General features: G+C 35.9%; 1 protein-coding gene across 4 annotated transcripts in view; it reads left to right on the forward strand.

Moving 5' to 3' along the window:
* The window catches only part of mars1 (methionyl-tRNA synthetase 1), a 30,227-nt gene that overhangs the window by 9,342 nt on the left and 2,710 nt on the right, over positions 1-18,175 (forward strand). The window contains exons 10-21 of one of the 4 annotated variants that reach the window (XM_084129104.1): positions 1,192-1,393; positions 2,251-2,325; positions 2,864-3,034; positions 3,901-3,996; positions 5,355-5,472; positions 6,063-6,276; positions 10,892-11,023; positions 14,183-14,291; positions 15,925-16,116; positions 16,897-16,968; positions 17,418-17,444; positions 18,040-18,150. In XM_084129104.1, coding sequence (XP_083985230.1) covers positions 1,192-1,393; positions 2,251-2,325; positions 2,864-3,034; positions 3,901-3,996; positions 5,355-5,472; positions 6,063-6,276; positions 10,892-11,023; positions 14,183-14,291; positions 15,925-16,116; positions 16,897-16,968; positions 17,418-17,444; positions 18,040-18,150 — 1,519 coding nt within the window. Of the gene's footprint in view, positions 1-1,191; positions 1,394-2,250; positions 2,326-2,863; positions 3,035-3,900; positions 3,997-5,354; positions 5,473-6,062; positions 6,277-10,891; positions 11,024-14,182; positions 14,292-15,920; positions 16,117-16,896; positions 16,969-17,417; positions 17,445-18,039; positions 18,151-18,175 lie in introns of all 4 variants that reach the window. The other 3 variants (XM_084129105.1, XM_084129106.1, XM_084129107.1) reach the window with 3 other exon arrangements.

Here is an 18,175-nt window from a genome sequence, read left to right on the forward strand (position 1 = left end):
TTCACTTCTAAATACATTTTTAAATACATGTTAAAATTGTATATATATATATACAGTACCAGTCAAAAGTTTGGAAACATTACTATTTTTAATGTTTTTGAAAGAAGTCTCTTATGCTCATCAAGCCTGCAGTTAAAAAAAAACAAAAAAAAAAACAGTAATATTATGAAATATTATTACAATTTAAAATAATGGTTCTCTTTTTTAATATATTTTAAAATGTAATTTATTTTTGTGAAAATGAATGAAAGCTGAATTTTCATCAGCAAGTACTCCAGTCTTTGGTGTCTTATGATCCTTCAGAAATCATTCTAATATGATAATTTGATACTCAGTTATTATCAATGATGGAAACAGTTGTGCTGTTTAATATATTTTTTTGGAATTCTTTTTTCAGGATTCATTGATGAGTAAAACGTTAACAGCATTTATTCATAAAAACAGCATTTATTCAAAATAAAAACATTTCTAACAATATAAATCATTACCATCACCTTTTATCAATTTAACGCATCCTTGTTGAATTAAAGTACTAATTTCTTTTTTTTTTAAAAGTTATTGTTCCCAAACTTTTGAACGGTAGTGTATATTGTTACAAACGATTTCTATTCTAAATAAATACAGTTCTTTTTAACTTTTTATTCATCAAATAATCCTGAAAAAAGTATCTCAGGTTATAAAAAAAATATTAAGCAGCACAACTGTTTCCAACATTGATCATAAATCATCATATTAGAATGATTTCTGAAGGATCATAAGACACCAAAGACTGGAGTACTTGCTGATGAAAATTCAGCTTTGCATCACAAAAATACATTACATTTTAAAGTATATTAAAAAAAGAGAACCATTATTTTAAATTGTAATAATATTTCATAATAAAAGTTTTTTTTTTTTTTTTTTTTTACTGCAGGCTTGATGAGCATAAGAGACTTCTTTCAAAAACATTAAAAATAGTAATGTTTCCAAACTTTTGACTGGTACTGTATATATATATATAATATAATATAATTTGGATCTTACATTATATTTTAAGTTATTTAACGCTCGTAAACGAACGCTGTGCCGTTGAATGTATATTTGCGGGCAGGTTATGTCGTTAGTTACGTCATTGATCGGTTCTCTAGTCAGTGAAGATCTCATAACCATATAGAAGTGTTTTATTGCCTGTAAATCTCCGTCTTTCCTCAGAATCGCTCAGGATATTTTCTGGCGTCTCCACGAGAGGGGTTTTCTGCTGGAGGACACGGTGGAGCAGCTTCGCTGTGAAAGCTGTCAGCGGTTCCTGGCCGATCGCTTCGTGGAGGGCGTGTGTCCTCACTGCCATTACCCAGAAGCCCGAGGGGACCAGTGTGACAAATGTGGCCGTCTCATCAATGCTGTGGAGCTCAGGGTACGGCTCGAGACCACTCGTTCCTGAACTTCACTTCTAAATACATTTTTAAATATACAGAAAAAATGTTATATAAGAGTTCAGATGCAAAAGCCTCTGAGTGCCATCTGAAATTTTCTTCTAGAATGATCATTTTTATCAAGCTCGTATATTTAAGTTCAATAATTTCACTTAAATGGCAATGCAAATGACCTATTAATTGTCATTTAAGTGAAATTACTGAACTTAAATATACAAGCTTTATAAAAATTATCATTCTAGAAGAAAATTTCAGATGGCACTTAGAGGCTTTTGCATCTGAACTCTTCATATATATATATGTATGTATATATATAATATTAAACTTCTACTATTTCTGACAAAAATCTGAAAGAGTCTCTTCTACTCACCAAGACTGGATTTATGTGATCTAAAATACAGTAAAAAAAATAATTGTGAAATATTAGAATTTAAAATAACTGTTTTCTATGTGTATATATAGTAAAGTGTAATTTATTCCTGTGATCAAAGCTGAATTTTCAGCATCATTACTCCAGTCTTCAGTGTCACATGATCCTTCAGAAATCATTCTAATATGATGATTTGCTGCTCAGGAAACATGATTATTATAAAACAGTTTCATATTTTTGTGGAAACTGATGCATTTTATTTTTCAGGATTCTTTGATGAACATAAAGTTCAAAAGAACAGCATTTATTTTAAATGTCTTTACTGTCACTTTTGATCAATTGAAGTAGACAGTTCGTTAGTTAGTTCATGCAAGTTAATACATGTTAACTAATAACTTGTTGTGAAGTGTTAGCGTGTGTGTTTACTGTGTGTTTACTGTGTGCTGTTCCTCATGTCGTCTCCTGTAGAGTCCGCAGTGTAAAGTGTGCAAGGAAACGCCGGTGATCCGCTCCTCTAAACACCTGTTCCTGGACCTGCCGAAGGTAAAGCGGATGTGAAATGTGTTGTTGATCCCTTTATCTTCTCTCTTCAGCTCGGTCAGAGTGTGTGTTTGTCTACACTAATGTGTTTTAGTTTGAAAACGCATCTTTTTCTCTCCGTTTTGGCCTTTCGTCCACACTGAGACGGCGCTTTTATTAATGAAAACGAAGCTTTTTGAAAACGCTCTCCAAAGTGGATGAATTTGAAAGCGCCGGTTTCGTGTTGTAGCGTCGACTGTGAAAACTGAGGTATTTAAAAACGATGACGTAAGTTTAGTCATGTGACGCATATTGTACCAATAGATATTCATGTTTATAGCGGTATTGTGCCTGTTATGTGCTGTTCACTTTCACACTGTTGCTAAAGATATGTTCTTCACACACTCTTCATATCACAGTCCTGCAAAGATGACAGAATTTACTCACATTTGCTAAACATGAGAGCAGTCGTGTTTCAGACCAGACATATAATGGTGAGTGAGAGCGATCTGGACGATCAGTGAATGCTGAGATATCATTAGTGTGTGTGTGTGTGTGATAGCTGGAGGGCGAGCTGGAGCAGTGGCTGGAGAAGTCGATCAGCTCGGGCGATTGGACGGCGAACGCACGGCACATCACGCGCTCGTGGCTCCGGGACGGCCTGAAGCCCCGGTGTATCACACGAGACCTGCGCTGGGGGACGCCGGTGCCTCACCAGGACTTCAAGGAGAAAGTATGAACACACAATCCTGAGATGTTATTTCTAGTGCTGTCAACGTATAGAGTTAAAGGGATAGTTCACCCAAAAATGAAATTTATTTACATTTGAAATTTACATTTCATTTACTCTCCCTCGAGTCATCCTAGGTGTTTATGACATTCTTCTTTCAGACGAATACAATCAGAGTCATATAAAAAATGTCCTGGCTCTTCCAAGCTTTATAATGGCTGTTTCTGTTTTGAAGTCCATAAAATTATGCACTTTTATGATGGATAGATGCACTTTTATGATGGATAGATGCTCTTTTATCATGGATAGATGCTCTTTTATCATGGATAGATGCACTTTTATGATGGATAGATGCTCTTATGATGGATAGATGCACTTTTATGATGGATAGATGCACTTTTATGATGGATAGATGCTCTTTTATGATGGACAGATGCACTTTTATGATGGATAGATGCACTTTTATGATGGATAGATGCACTTTTATGATGGATAGATGCACTTTTATGATGGATAGATGCTCTTTTATCATGGATAGATGCACTTTTATGATGGATGGATAGATGCACTTATGATGGATAGATGCTCTTTTATGGACTTCAAAACAGAAACGGCCATTCACTGCCATTATAAAGCTTGGAAGAGCCAGGACATTTTTTTAAATATAACTCTGATTCTATTCGTCTGAAAGAAGAACGTCATATACACCTAGGATGACTTGAGGGTGAGTAAATCATGGGCTGATTTTCATTTTTGCAGTGAAATCTAGTTAATTTTTTAATCGATTAATCGACAGCACTAGTTATTTCACTAATATTGTCCGTTAATCCAAATGCACAATGAACCGATGTATCCGTCTGTCCATGAAGGTGTTCTACGTGTGGTTCGACGCTCCTATTGGCTACCTGTCCATCACGGCAAACTACACCGACCAATGGGAGAAATGGTGGAAGAACCCTCAGCAGGTGCTGATCAAGTTTGATATTTCACCTCTTGATGCAAATCACATATGTGTCCTGGATGAGTTCACAGATTTCGTTTTGTGGATGTTTTTGAAATTTTTTGAAAGGTGCGCTTGTATATATATGCTTATATATGCATGCATGTATATAAAATTATATATATAAAACAAAAAAAAACAATACAACATACACTTTGGAGCCAGGGGAGCAAAGAAAACACATTAAAAAAAAAAGAAGAAAAAAAGAAAAGAAAACCCCCCAAAAAAAAGAACATTCACAAAAATACCTTTTGTATCATTCAAAAATTTTGAAGATTGAACAGTCTTAATAGCTTTTCCATTAGTACTAGATTGAATAGTAGAAAAGTAATTTTGAAATTCTTTAAGGACTACTGAGAAAGGGGGCTTTTTGTTACAAAACTTGACTTATGAATGTGAAATTTGACTAATAAAATTAACAAATTAATTACAACTTATAGAGCCGTATATATAGAGTGAAACGCTTCTGGAACAAGAACAAATGTGGGCGGGGCTTGATTGTGTCTGTGGGGAATTGATTGGATGGTTCTGGTTTGCTATTGGCTGATTTCATGTGAGTGACAGGTTGCCCCGCCCACATCATCAGAGAAGAGAAGAGATGCTGCAAGAGGAACTTATTCTGATTCAAGATTATTAACACAATAATAATTATGTACACTGATAAATCGTTTAGAATAAACACTGCAATAATCCATAAAAAAAAAGTCAATTTAGATTTCATGGTGACTGTACACTTTTTTTTCCAGACCTGGAATATATGTAAATAAATGAAATCTTAAAAGTCATGAAATTGACTATAATGATGAATATGCATTTTTATAGTTGTGCTGAACTCGACTTTTGTGTTGAGCAAAACGCGATTGCGAGTCATGATGTTCGATTTGTAAGTGAATCTTTCTTGTGAATCAGAATGAAGCGTCTCTGATTGGTCAGCATGATTCATTAGCAAATTGTTCTGAATCAAAATGATTTTTTTCTGTTCTTATCCCCGTCATCAGAGAAGAGAAGAGATGAAGAGCGAGAGGAACTTATTTTGATTCAAGATTATTAACTCAATAATTAGGATGTGCACCGATAAATCATTAAGAAAAAAACACTGCAATATTCCATAAAAAAAATAAGAATTGATTTCATGGTGACTTTAAACCATGTAGCTGCAGTCAAAACAGTGTTTTAGGAAATAAAAGCTGGTGCATTTGTGTTATTTAATGAGTTCTGTTCACATCTTGTCAATTTAATGAATACTCCTAATTCTCCCAGTGATTGACACAACGCTGCTGTCCGTAACCGTTTCAGTGTGTGATTGCCATGTGTGTCCTATAGGTGGAGCTGTACAACTTCATGGCGAAGGACAACGTTCCCTTCCACAGTGTCGTTTTCCCTTGTTCACTTCTCGGAGCTCAAGACAACTACACACTGGTCAATAATCTCATAGCCACCGGTGAGATGCTGTTTAAATTCAGATCATTTAAATAACATAAAACGATTGCAATCTAATATAATCAAATATGCATATTCCATGACCATTTTAAATACACTATCATTAAAAAGTTGGAATTTTTAATGTTTTTGAGTCACCAAAGCTGCATTTATTACTGTAAAAATGTTTAATATTATTAGAGTATAAATCATCTGTTTTCTATGTGAATATATAGTAAAGTGTAATTTATTCCTGTGATCAAAGCTGAATGTTCAGCATCATTACTCAAGACTTCGGTGTCACATGATCCTTCAGAAATCATTCTAATATGATGATTTGATGCTCAAGAAACATTTTATGATTATTATCACTGTTGAAAACAGTTTCATAATTTTGTGGAAAACGTGATATTTTATTTTTCACGATTCTTTGATGAACAGAAAATTCAAAAGAACAGCATTTATTTTTTAAATAGACTTTTTGGTAACATTATACATGTCTTTACTGTCACTTTTGATTAATTGAATGCGTCCTCGCTGAATGAACGCATTAAAAAAAATCTTACTGACTTGATTGGCTGATATCATTCGTGACTGTTTTCATGTGTCCAGAATACTTGAATTACGAGGACACGAAGTTCTCCAAGAGTCGTGGTGTGGGTGTGTTCGGTGACATGGCGAAGGACACGGGGATCCCATCTGACGTGTGGCGCTTCTACCTGCTGTTCCTGCGGCCCGAGGCTCAGGACTCGGCCTTCTCCTGGGCCGACATGGCCATCAAGAACAACTCAGAGCTGCTCAACAACCTGGGCAACTTCATTAACAGGTGTGTGTTGGTGGATCACTCTCACTCATTCACTCACTCACTCGCTCACACTTATACACACTCACTCACTCACACTTATACACACTCACTCTCTTACTCACTCGCTCACACTTATACACACTCGCTCACTCACTCACTCACTCACACACTAACTCTTATACTCACTCACTCACTCACGCTCACTCACGCGCTCACTCACTCGCTCACTCACTCATTCACACACTAAGTCTTATACTCACTCACTCACTCACTCGCTCACACTTATACTCACTCACTCACTCACTCGCTCACACTTATACTCACTCACTCACTCACTCGCTCACACTTATACACACTCACTCACTCACACTTATACACACTCACTCACTCACACGCTCACACTTATACACACTCAGTCACACACTCACTCACACGCTCACACTTATACTCACTCACACGCTCACACTTATACACACTCACTCACTCACTCACTCACACACACACACTTATACACACTCACTCACACGCTCACACTTATACACACTCACTCACACGCTCACACTTATACACACTCACTCACTCACACGCTCACACTTATACTCACTCACTCACTCGCTCACTTATACTCACTCACTCACTCACACGCTCACACTTATACACACTCACTCACACTTATACTCACTCACACGCTCACACTTATACTCACTCACTCACACGCTCACACTTATACTCACTCACTCACACGCTCACACTTATACTCAATCATTCACACGCTCACACTTATACTCACTCACACGCTCACACTTATACTCGCTCACTCATTCACTCACTCACACTTATACTCACTCACTCACGCTCACACTTATACTTGCTCACTCATTCACTCACTCACACTTATACTCACTCACTCACTCACACGCTCACACTTATACTCACTCACTCACACGCTCACACTTATACTCACTCACTCACACGCTCACACTTATACACACTCACTCACTCACACGCTCACACTTATACTCACTCACTCACTCACTCACTCACTCACTCACTCACTCACTCACTCACACACTCACTCACTCACTCACACGCTCACACTTATACTCACTCACTCACTCACACTTATACTCACTCACTCACACGCTCACACTTATACTCACTCACTCACTCGCTCACACTTATACTCACTCACTCACTTATACTCACTCACTCACTCACACTTATACTCACTCACTCACTCACTCACTCACAGTTATTCACTCACTCGCTCACTCACACGCTCACACTTATACACTCACTCACACTTATACACTCACTCACTCGCTCACACTTATACACACTCACTCACTCACACTTATACTCACTCACTCACTCTTATACACTCACTCACTCCCTTGCTCGCTCACTCACACGCTCACACTTATACTCACTCACTCACTCACACGCTCACACTTATACACACTCACTCACTCACACTTATACTCACTCACTCACACTCACTCACTCACACTTATACACTCACTCACTCACTCACTCTTATACACTCACTCGCTCACTCACGCTCACACTTATACACACTCACTCACTCACTCACATGCTCACACTTATACTCACTCACTCACTCACTCACACACTTATACTCGCTCGCTCACTCACTCACTCATTCACACACTAACTCACTCACACTTATACTCACTCACTCACTCACACGCTCACACTTATACACACTCACTCACTCACACGCTCACACTTATACACACTCACTCACTCACTCACACACTCATTCACTCACTCACACGCTCACACTTATACTCACTCACACGCTCACACTTATACTCACTCACTCACACTTATACTCACTCACTCACTCACACTTATACTCACTCACTCACTCACACTTATACACACTCACTCACTCACACTTATACTCACTCACTCACACTTATACTCATTCACTCACTCACACTTATATTCACTCACTCACACACTCACACTTATACTCACTCACTCACTCACACTTATACACACTCACTCACTCACACGCTCACACTTATACACACTCACTCACACTTATACTCACTCACTCACTCACTCACACGCTCACACTTATACTCACTCACTCACTCACACACACTTAAACTCACTCACTCACACACTCACACGCTCACACTTATACTCACTCACTCACTCACTTATACTCACTCACTCACACTTATACTCACTCACTCACTCACTCACACTTATACACTCACTCACACTTATACACTCACTCACTCACTCACTCGCTCACACTTATGCACACTCACGCACTCACTCACACTTATACTCACACACTCACTCACTCACACTTATACACTCACTCACTCACTCACTCACTCACTCTTATACACTCACTCACTCACTCGCTCACTCACTCACACGCTCACACTTATACTCACTCACTCACTCACTCACACTTATACTCACACACTCACTCACTCACACTTATACACTCACTCACTCACTCACTCACTCTTATACACTCACTCACTCACTCACTCACACGCTCACACTTATACTCACTCACTCACACACTCACACTTATACACACTCACTCACTCACTCACACTTATACTCACTCACTCACACTCACTCACTCACACTTATACACTCACTCACACACTCGCTCACTCACACGCTCACACTTATACACACTAACTCACTCACTCACACTTATTCACTCACTCACTCACTCACTCGCTCACTCACACGCTCACACTTATACACACTAACTCACTCACTCACACTTATTCACTCACTCACTCACTCACTCGCTCACTCACTCACACGCTCACACTTATACACACTAACTCACTCACTCACACTTATACACTCACTCACACACTCGCTCACTCACACGCTCACACTTATACACACTAACTCACTCACTCACACTTATTCACTCACTCACTCACTCACTCGCTCACTCACACGCTCACACTTATACACACTAACTCACTCACTCACACTTATACACTCACTCACACACTCGCTCACTCACACGCTCACACTTATACACACTAACTCACTCACTCACACTTATTCACTCACTCACTCACTCACACGCTCACACTTATACACACTCACTCACTCACACGCTCACACTTATACTCACTCACTCACTCACACACTTATACTCACTCGCTCACTCACTCATTCACACACTAACTCAATCACTCACTTGCTCACACTTATACACACTCACTCACTCACTCACTCACTCACTCACTCACTCACACACACACTCACACTTATACTCACTCACTCACTCACTCACACGCTCACACTTATACACTCACTCACACACTCACTCACTCACTGACTCACACGCTCACACTTATACACACTCACTCACTCACACGCTCACACTTATACTCACTCACTCACTCACTCACTCACACACTTATACTCACTCACTCGCTCACTCACTCACTCATTCACACACTAACTCACTCACTCACTTGCTCACACTTATACACACTCACTCACTCACTCACTCACTCACACGCTCACACTTATACTCACTCACTCGCACACTCACACTTATACTCACTCACTCACACACTTATACTCACTCGCTCGCTCACTCACTCACTCATTCACACACTAACTCACTCACTTGCTCACACTTATACACACTCACTCACTCACTCACTCACACGCTCACACTTATACTCACTCACTCGCACGCTCACACTTATACTCACTCACTCACACACTTATACTCACTCGCTCGCTCACTCACTCATTCACACACTAACTCACTCACTTGCTCACACTTATACACACTCACTCACTCACACACTCACTCACTCACACACACACTCACACTTATACACACTCTCACTCACTCACTCACACTTATTCACTCACTCACTCGCTCACTCACACGCTCACACTTATACTCACTCACTCACACGCTCACACTTATACTCACTCACTCACTCACACTTATACTCACTCACTCACACTTATACTCACTCACTCACTCACTCACACGCTCACACTTATACACTGACTTACTCACTCACACTTATACTCACTCACTCACTCACTCACACGCTCACACTTATACACTCACTCACTCACTCACACTTATACTCACTCACTCACTCACTCACACGCTCACACTTATACACTCACTCACTCACTCACACTTATACTCACTCACTCACACTTATACTCGCTCACTCACTCACTTCATGCTTCTTGATTGATTAGATTGCTCTGATATGGTTTTACATTTTATTTACACTTTGCCACGAGTTATTCAATTAGTAAAAACACATGAATTACAATGTGTTCTTTTCTTTTTTATCATTGATGCTAAGCTTCACATAATACAATTTGTTGATTTAAAATTAATTCCTACATTTCCTGAGAAGTTCAAAAGTCTGACATGAAATATTAATGAAATAAAACCATCCAGCATCCATTTTAAAATGCTAGAGTCCCGGGAGTTCTGCTATAGTTTTCCTGGCAACGCTTGACAATAAGGTTTAAAATGAATTAACAATGAACAAAGCATTTATTGATATTAGCCATTATTAATCTTAGCTAATGTTAATCTCAGCATTTACTGATAATGTTTCCACAGGGCAGGGATGTTTGTGAGCAAGTTCTTCGACGGCTGTGTTCCTGAGATGCTCCTGAATGACGATGATAAGCGGCTCATCGCTCAGGTGTGCTGGGAGCTCAAGCAGTACATTTCACTGCTGGATAAAGTCAGGTCAGGATTACCCACAATTCCTCATCGATGTGTGTGAATGGCGTGAAATGTAGAGATTCACAAATTTGTATTGTTCCTGAATGACAGCGATTCGGCTTTATGTTTATTAAACCTTAGTAGCAACTCATAATGTAATAACTTTATCTACTCTCTTTAACTAATCATTTTTTTATGTTTCAAAAGCTATTACAATTATGAAAATGTTACATCCTTGGTGAGTATAATGTATATAAATTTCTCATAATGTAAAAGTTATTAGATTATGAGCTTAAAGAATTTATTACGTTTTTAGAAAATTATTACGTTATGACCATTTTATTACAATAATAATGTAATACTCATTACATTAGGCGCAGTTATTACATTATGAGTTGCTACAACCTTTGACAAGTACGATCACGGCGAACAGCGAAGTTTATAGTTCGGATATAAACAGTGATGCCTGCGGTAGGGATCAAAATAGGTTAAATCACCTTTTGCGTCAAATAAAAAATTGTGTATTACATCATTACACCAGTAGGTGGCGACAAGTGACTGTATTTGTCATTGAATCGTTTATTCAAGAGATTTGTTCTGAAACGCTGATTCATCCAGTAATGAAACAAGTGACGTATTTATGAGTCATTGAATAATTCATTCATTCAGGAGATTCGTTCGAAAATGCTGATTCATCCAGTAATGGAACAAGTGAAGTATTTGAGTGAGTCATTGAATCATTAATTTAAGAGACTCGTTCAAAAATGCTGATTCATCCAGTAATGAAACAAGTGACGTATTTATGAGTCTCATTCGGGAGATTCGTTCGAAAATGCTGATTCATCCAGTAATAAAACAAGTGAAGTCTTAATGAGTGACTCATTGAATAATTCATTCATTCAAGAGATTTGTTCAAAAATGCTGATTCATCCAGTAATGAAACAAGTGAAGTATTTGAGTGTCATTGAATCATTAATTTAAGAGATTTGTTAAAAAATGCTTATTCGTGCTGTAATGAAACAAGTGAAGAATTTGAGTGTCACTGAATCATTAATTTAAGAGATTTGTTCAAAAACGCTGATTTAATGAAACAAGTGACATATTTGAGTGAGTCATTGAATCATTAATTTAAGAGATTCGTTCAAAAATGCTGATTCATCCAGTAATGAAACAAGTGACGTATTTATGAGCGAGTCATTGAATCATTCATTACAGAGATTTGTTCAAAAATGCGGATTCATCCAGTAATGAAACAAGTGAAGTATTTATGAGTCATTAAATAATTCATTCATTCAGGAGATTCGTTCAAAAACGCTGATTCATCCAGTAATGAAACAAGTGAAGTATTTGAGTGAGTCATTGAATCATTAATTTTAGAGATTTGTTCAAAAACGCTGATTCATCCAGTAATGAAACAAGTGAAGTCTTTATGAGTGAGTCATTCAATTATCGATTCAAACTGATATTTTTTTAATATTTTTTTTAAAGGTGCCATAGAATGGATTATTTTATTATTTTATAATGTTTCCTGGGGTGCCCTTATAATGTTAGTATGTTTTTTAGATCAAAATTTGTTATAATTTAGAAATAAAAGGCATATTTCCTAGCCTGATTTCATCCATTGATTTGAACACTCTGTTTGAAGGGGCGTGTCTGCTGTGAGACTTCAGTGTTGTTGCCCACTGCTGTGATTGGCTGACATGCTTGCATATGAAATATCTGGCATTACATGTAGAGCTATCTGGAAAACTTTTACTATTACAGCTTTTATATGTTTTTACTATTACAGCTATCGGGATTAACGAATCATGAGAAGTTTTTTTTAAAGTATTTAGATCTATTCCCATCACATAAAAGGTTTCAGTGATGAGCACTGAGCAGATGACAGCCTGTTGATCGCGTGAATGAAGATCTTATCACTGCAACGCGATATACTGATGCATAAACAGTGTTGAACGACTTTGAAAGAAAGATTATCTGTCTGAATTTGAACAATTACACATCAGAAATTCACATAACTCATGGTTCTCCAGAGGCTCGGATGAAGGAGCAAAAAAATATTTTTGTGTTCATTTGTACAACCAAACACTGAGCGACTGCCATGCTTCGTTCGCTCGTTTGCAAGCCATGATGTCTCTCGAGGAAAAAACAATATCGCGCTGGATCTAGATAACACAATGTAAATTATCGTTAATAAAATCCCTACTTGCCGCTTGCGGGAATATAACGTTAGTTGAAATTGCCCCCTTCGTCCGTTTGAGACGCCGAGAGAAGCCTGACTGCTTGATATTGTTGTAACAGTCCGTGGTGAAATGGGCAGAGCAACTAAACAACTTCGAATTAAACTGTAGCGGTATCCGATTATAGATAGATAGATTATAGATAGATCTGCCATTTTCCCTATGATCCTCCTCCTGCTTGTTTCTTCACCTGCAGAACTTCTGATGATTCGGCTGTGCAGTTTCGCCTGGCAGTGAGCATGGGCTGGCATATGCAAATTTTTAGAGGCGTACATATTAATGATCCCATCGGTTTCGTCACAGTTGGTGTTATGTGGAGATTCGCCCGTTTTTCAGGGGTGTTTTTCAAAAACGAGATTTAAATAAGAAAGAGAAAACTATGGTGTTTGAGACTCACTGTATGTCATGTCCATGTACTGAACTCTTGTTATTTAACTATGCCAAGATAAATTCAATTTCACATTCTATGGCACCTTTAAAGATTCAAATTAATGAAATGTTATTTTGTTTAGTTGTCTATTCAGAGTCATGGCAAAATCGTGATTCTATTTAAAAAAATAAATAAAAATTATTCTCAATTTATCCAGAATCGTGCATATCTACCAGCCTGTGATTGAAATTGTCTAGTTTTGCTCAGCTCTATAATATTTCAGCAGCTTGTAATTCCTCTATAATTCAGGGTTACCAGGAAATATAAGGTAATATTTGTGATATTACCAAACTCACGGAAAATAATTGTATAAAATGATTCCTAAAAATCCAATCATCACAAATAAGTAGAAATGTCTTGGAAATGATTTGTTAAACAAAAGCAGTGGGAGCTCTGATTATAAAATAACTGGATAAATATCTCAATAATCTTCTGCACGCATGCTTTTGTCTTCTAATATTGTGCATGTGTTCAGATGTAAGCGTATTAAACTCTCATCATGTGTTTGTTTAGGATCCGTGACGCTCTGAAGTGCATCCTGAACATCTCTCGTCACGGGAATCAGTACATGCAGGTTAATGAACCCTGGAAGAAGATTAAAGGAGGAGACGACGACAGGCGAGTGACACGTGATGAGTGTGTGTCTGCGGAACGACTGCAATGCGCAAACCCTTAAGAAAATCTGAATGAAAAATTATTTCTAATTTCTAACCATCTAAAATTAGTTTACTGTAAGCTTCTGTTAGTTAACTACATTAGTTAGGATGAACTAACAATTAACAATACTTCAGAAAAAAAACTTCTAAAGCATTTATTAATCTAATTTTGAATTTAAAAAAAAAAAATTATATAAAAAAATGTATAAATAAAAAATATGTGAAAAAATAATTATATAAATTTATAAATATATAAAATATTTCAATATAAATATTCCTAAGATCTCAGTTGTTCTCTCACTCTATCTATCTATCTATCTATCTATCTATCTATATATATATATATATATATATATATATATATATATATATATATTTAACATGAACTAACAATAAACAGTACTTCAGAAAAAACTTCTAAAGCATTTATTAATCTAGTTCATTATTTTCTACATTCACTAATACATTATAAAAAATCATAAGTTGATGGACCTGAGCTGATATGAACTAACAATGAACCAGAGTTATTATCGTTATTATCATTAAAAACATTTCTGTTAATTGAAATAAAGCCAAAATAAAATACTAATATTAAATGAATTGAAATTGAAAATTGAAAATTATATGTTGCCTTTGCAATAAACTAAAATTATTAACTGGAAACAAATAAAAACTAAAACTGAAATAAAAATAAAGTAAATATTAAAACCTATGTAAAATACACGCGCACACACACACACACACACACACAACTATAATAAAAATGACAAAAGCAACAAAAAAGTTAACTAAAATTGTGAAAATTAAAAACATAAAAATAAATAAAGCTAACTCATTAAAATAAACTAAAACAACACTTCATTAACTAACATGAACAAAGATGGTAACACTTTATTTTAGGGTTCAGTTTTCACAATTAACTAATTGTGTATTATCATGCATATTACTAGAATATTGTCTGTTTATTAGTACTTATAAAGCACATATTAATGTCTTATTCTGCATGACCATATTCTATATCCCTTAATCACCCAATACCTAAACCCTTAACGACCTTACGAACTATTAATAAGCAGTAATTAGGAGTTTATTGAGGCAAAAGTCGTAGTTAATAGTGAGAATTGGACCCTAAAACTAAAGTGTGACCAAATAAAGTGTTGCCTATAATTTTACAGTATATATTCATCTTTGATCATGTAAATTAGTAGTATTTATATATAAATACTAAAATGTTATTGCTCATCGTTAGTTAATGCATCATCTCATGTTAACTAATGGACCTTACTAAAATAGAATAAAAATATTAATAAAACTAAGTGTAACAAATAAAAAATGTAGTAACAAATGTATTGCTCATTGTTAGTTCATGCATTAACTAATGGGATCTTAAAGTGTCACCATTATTTCTAAAGAGCGAATAGTGAAATAAGTTTCTGCAAACACACGAATGATATATTGATATATTTATATGATAATACAATATAGATTGTTTCAAAGCAGCTTTACAGTGATAATAGGAATGTGATTTTAGGTGCCTTTAGATTTTAGATATTAGGTGTGATGAAGGTGTGTGTGTGTGTGTGTGTGTGCTGCAGGCAGCGCGCCGGGACCGTGACGGGTGTGTGTGTGAACGTGGCGTGTCTCCTGTCTGCCGTGCTGGAGCCGTACATGCCGACGGTCAGCCACACCATCCGTGCCCAGCTCCAGGCTCCGCCCACCTGTGCCAGTGCCCAGCTCCAGGGGTCGGGGAGCTTCGTCTGCACGCTGGCAGCCGGGCACCGCATCGGCACGGTGACTCCACACACCGCTGCACTATTACACACACACACATTACTACTACTCCAATATTGGGTGTTTTTTTTTGTTTTTTTTACCTCTACTCTTTTACATTTAAAAAAAAAAATGTTTTACTTATTATTATTATTTTTATTTGTTACTCTTTTTTTTTAAAAACTTTTTTACTTATTATTATTATTATTATTATATTATTACTTTTTTATCTCTCCTGTCCTTTACTCTTTTTTAAAAAATATTTTTTTACTTATTTTTATTTTTTACTTTTTTTATACTTATTTTTACTTATTTAGTTTTTTACTTTTTTTCTCTCTCCTCTCCTTTACTCTTTTTTTCTTTTTTTTTTACTTATCATAAACATTTTTTTTACCTCTCCTCTCCTTTATTTTTTTCAACTTTTTTACTTATTTAAATTTTTTACTCTTTTTTTTTCTTCTTATTTTTTACCTATTATTATTATTACTTTTCTTTTTTAGTCTTTTTTTAAACCTTTTTTAACCTATTTTTTTTTTATCTCTCCTCTCCTTTACTCTTTAAAAAAAAAAAATTACTTATTATTATTTATTTTTTTACCTCTCCTCTCCTCTCCTTTATTTTTTTTTTACTTTTTTACTTATTATTATTTAAATTTTTGTACTTTTTTTTTTCTTTTTTAACTTTTTTTTTACCTATTTTTTTCTTTTATTTTTTTTTTATTTTTTTACCTCTCCTCTTCTTTACTCTTTTTTTAAAACTTTTTTACTAATTATTATTTATTTTTTTGTACCTCTCCTACAGGTCAGTCCTTTGTTCCAGAAGTTGGAGAACGAGCAGATTGAGGCTCTGAGGAAGAGATTTGGAGGACAACAGGTTCGTCAAAGACATTCATCCGTTATTGAGCAGCTTCTCGTGCAGAAAATGATGTTTCAAAATCTGGAAAAGTTGTGGAAATTAATTTTTTGAGAATTATACTATATTTAACCGCTCCTATATAAATTAAATACAAAATGCAATAAAGTCTGTTTAAATGATTCTTTTTAAAATACAATAACATCTATGCATTTCCCATGTTTAATTTTCTACTTTGCTACTCTGGTACAACCATTTATTTATTTTATTTATACAATATACTGTATATATATATATTGTATATCATAATATATATATATATATAGTGTAACCGTGTAAATTGATCAGACAGAAGGTGTGAGAACGCAGATTAATTAAAATCAAGCATTACAGCAGCACGAGCTGAAGGATCTGATGAAGAATGATGTTCATTATCTACGTTTGTTTGTCTGATTCTCTGCCTCTTTCAGCCAGAAGAGGAGTGTGTTGAAGCGAAGGTAGACGTGTGTGTGTGTGTGTGTGTGTGACCGCTCTCTGTTCTCACGGCTTAGTGTTTTCACTATGACTGAGTGTGAAATGGATTCAGTGATGATGTCTATATGCTCTGGATCAAAGCGTGTGTGTGTGTGTGTGTGTGTGTGTGTGTCTGTGTGTGTGTGTGTCAGTCTCTATCGGCCTCCGGCTGCGACTCACACACAACAAACCATGTGTGATATTCTATCTAACGTTTATTGTGTAAACACTATTGTGTAGAGTGTGTGATTTCACAGATCTGTGTGTTATTCACTCACTCACTAACAGATATTTATGCATGTGTGTTTGTGTGGTTGCTTTTATGAATTATCAAATTATTTCATATAATTATTGAAAGATTTGATTTAATTTTTAGTTTTATAATAATTATTACAAATCTTTATAATTAAGCAAATATAAAGAAACAAATGCATGTGATTTTTATTTTATTTTTATTATTAGCTTTTTAATTTGCTTTTATTTTAAATTTTATTTTATTTTATTTTATTTTATTTTATTCTCAAACGTGCACATAATATCATAATATACTATTTGAAATATTGATTTTTCTGCTTCTAGACCCAGAGTTCCAGCAGCGCTTCAGTCGAGACCAAACCTGGAGCTTCACAGCAGGATCTGAACACGGATCCAGAGAGAGTCAAACACCTGACGAGTCTAGTGGCGGAACAAGTAAGAACACACACACACACACTCA

This window comes from Abramis brama (genome assembly GCF_963993115.1).
Source record: "Abramis brama genome assembly, chromosome: 11".
In the NCBI taxonomy this organism is placed as follows: domain Eukaryota; kingdom Metazoa; phylum Chordata; class Actinopteri; order Cypriniformes; family Leuciscidae; genus Abramis; species Abramis brama.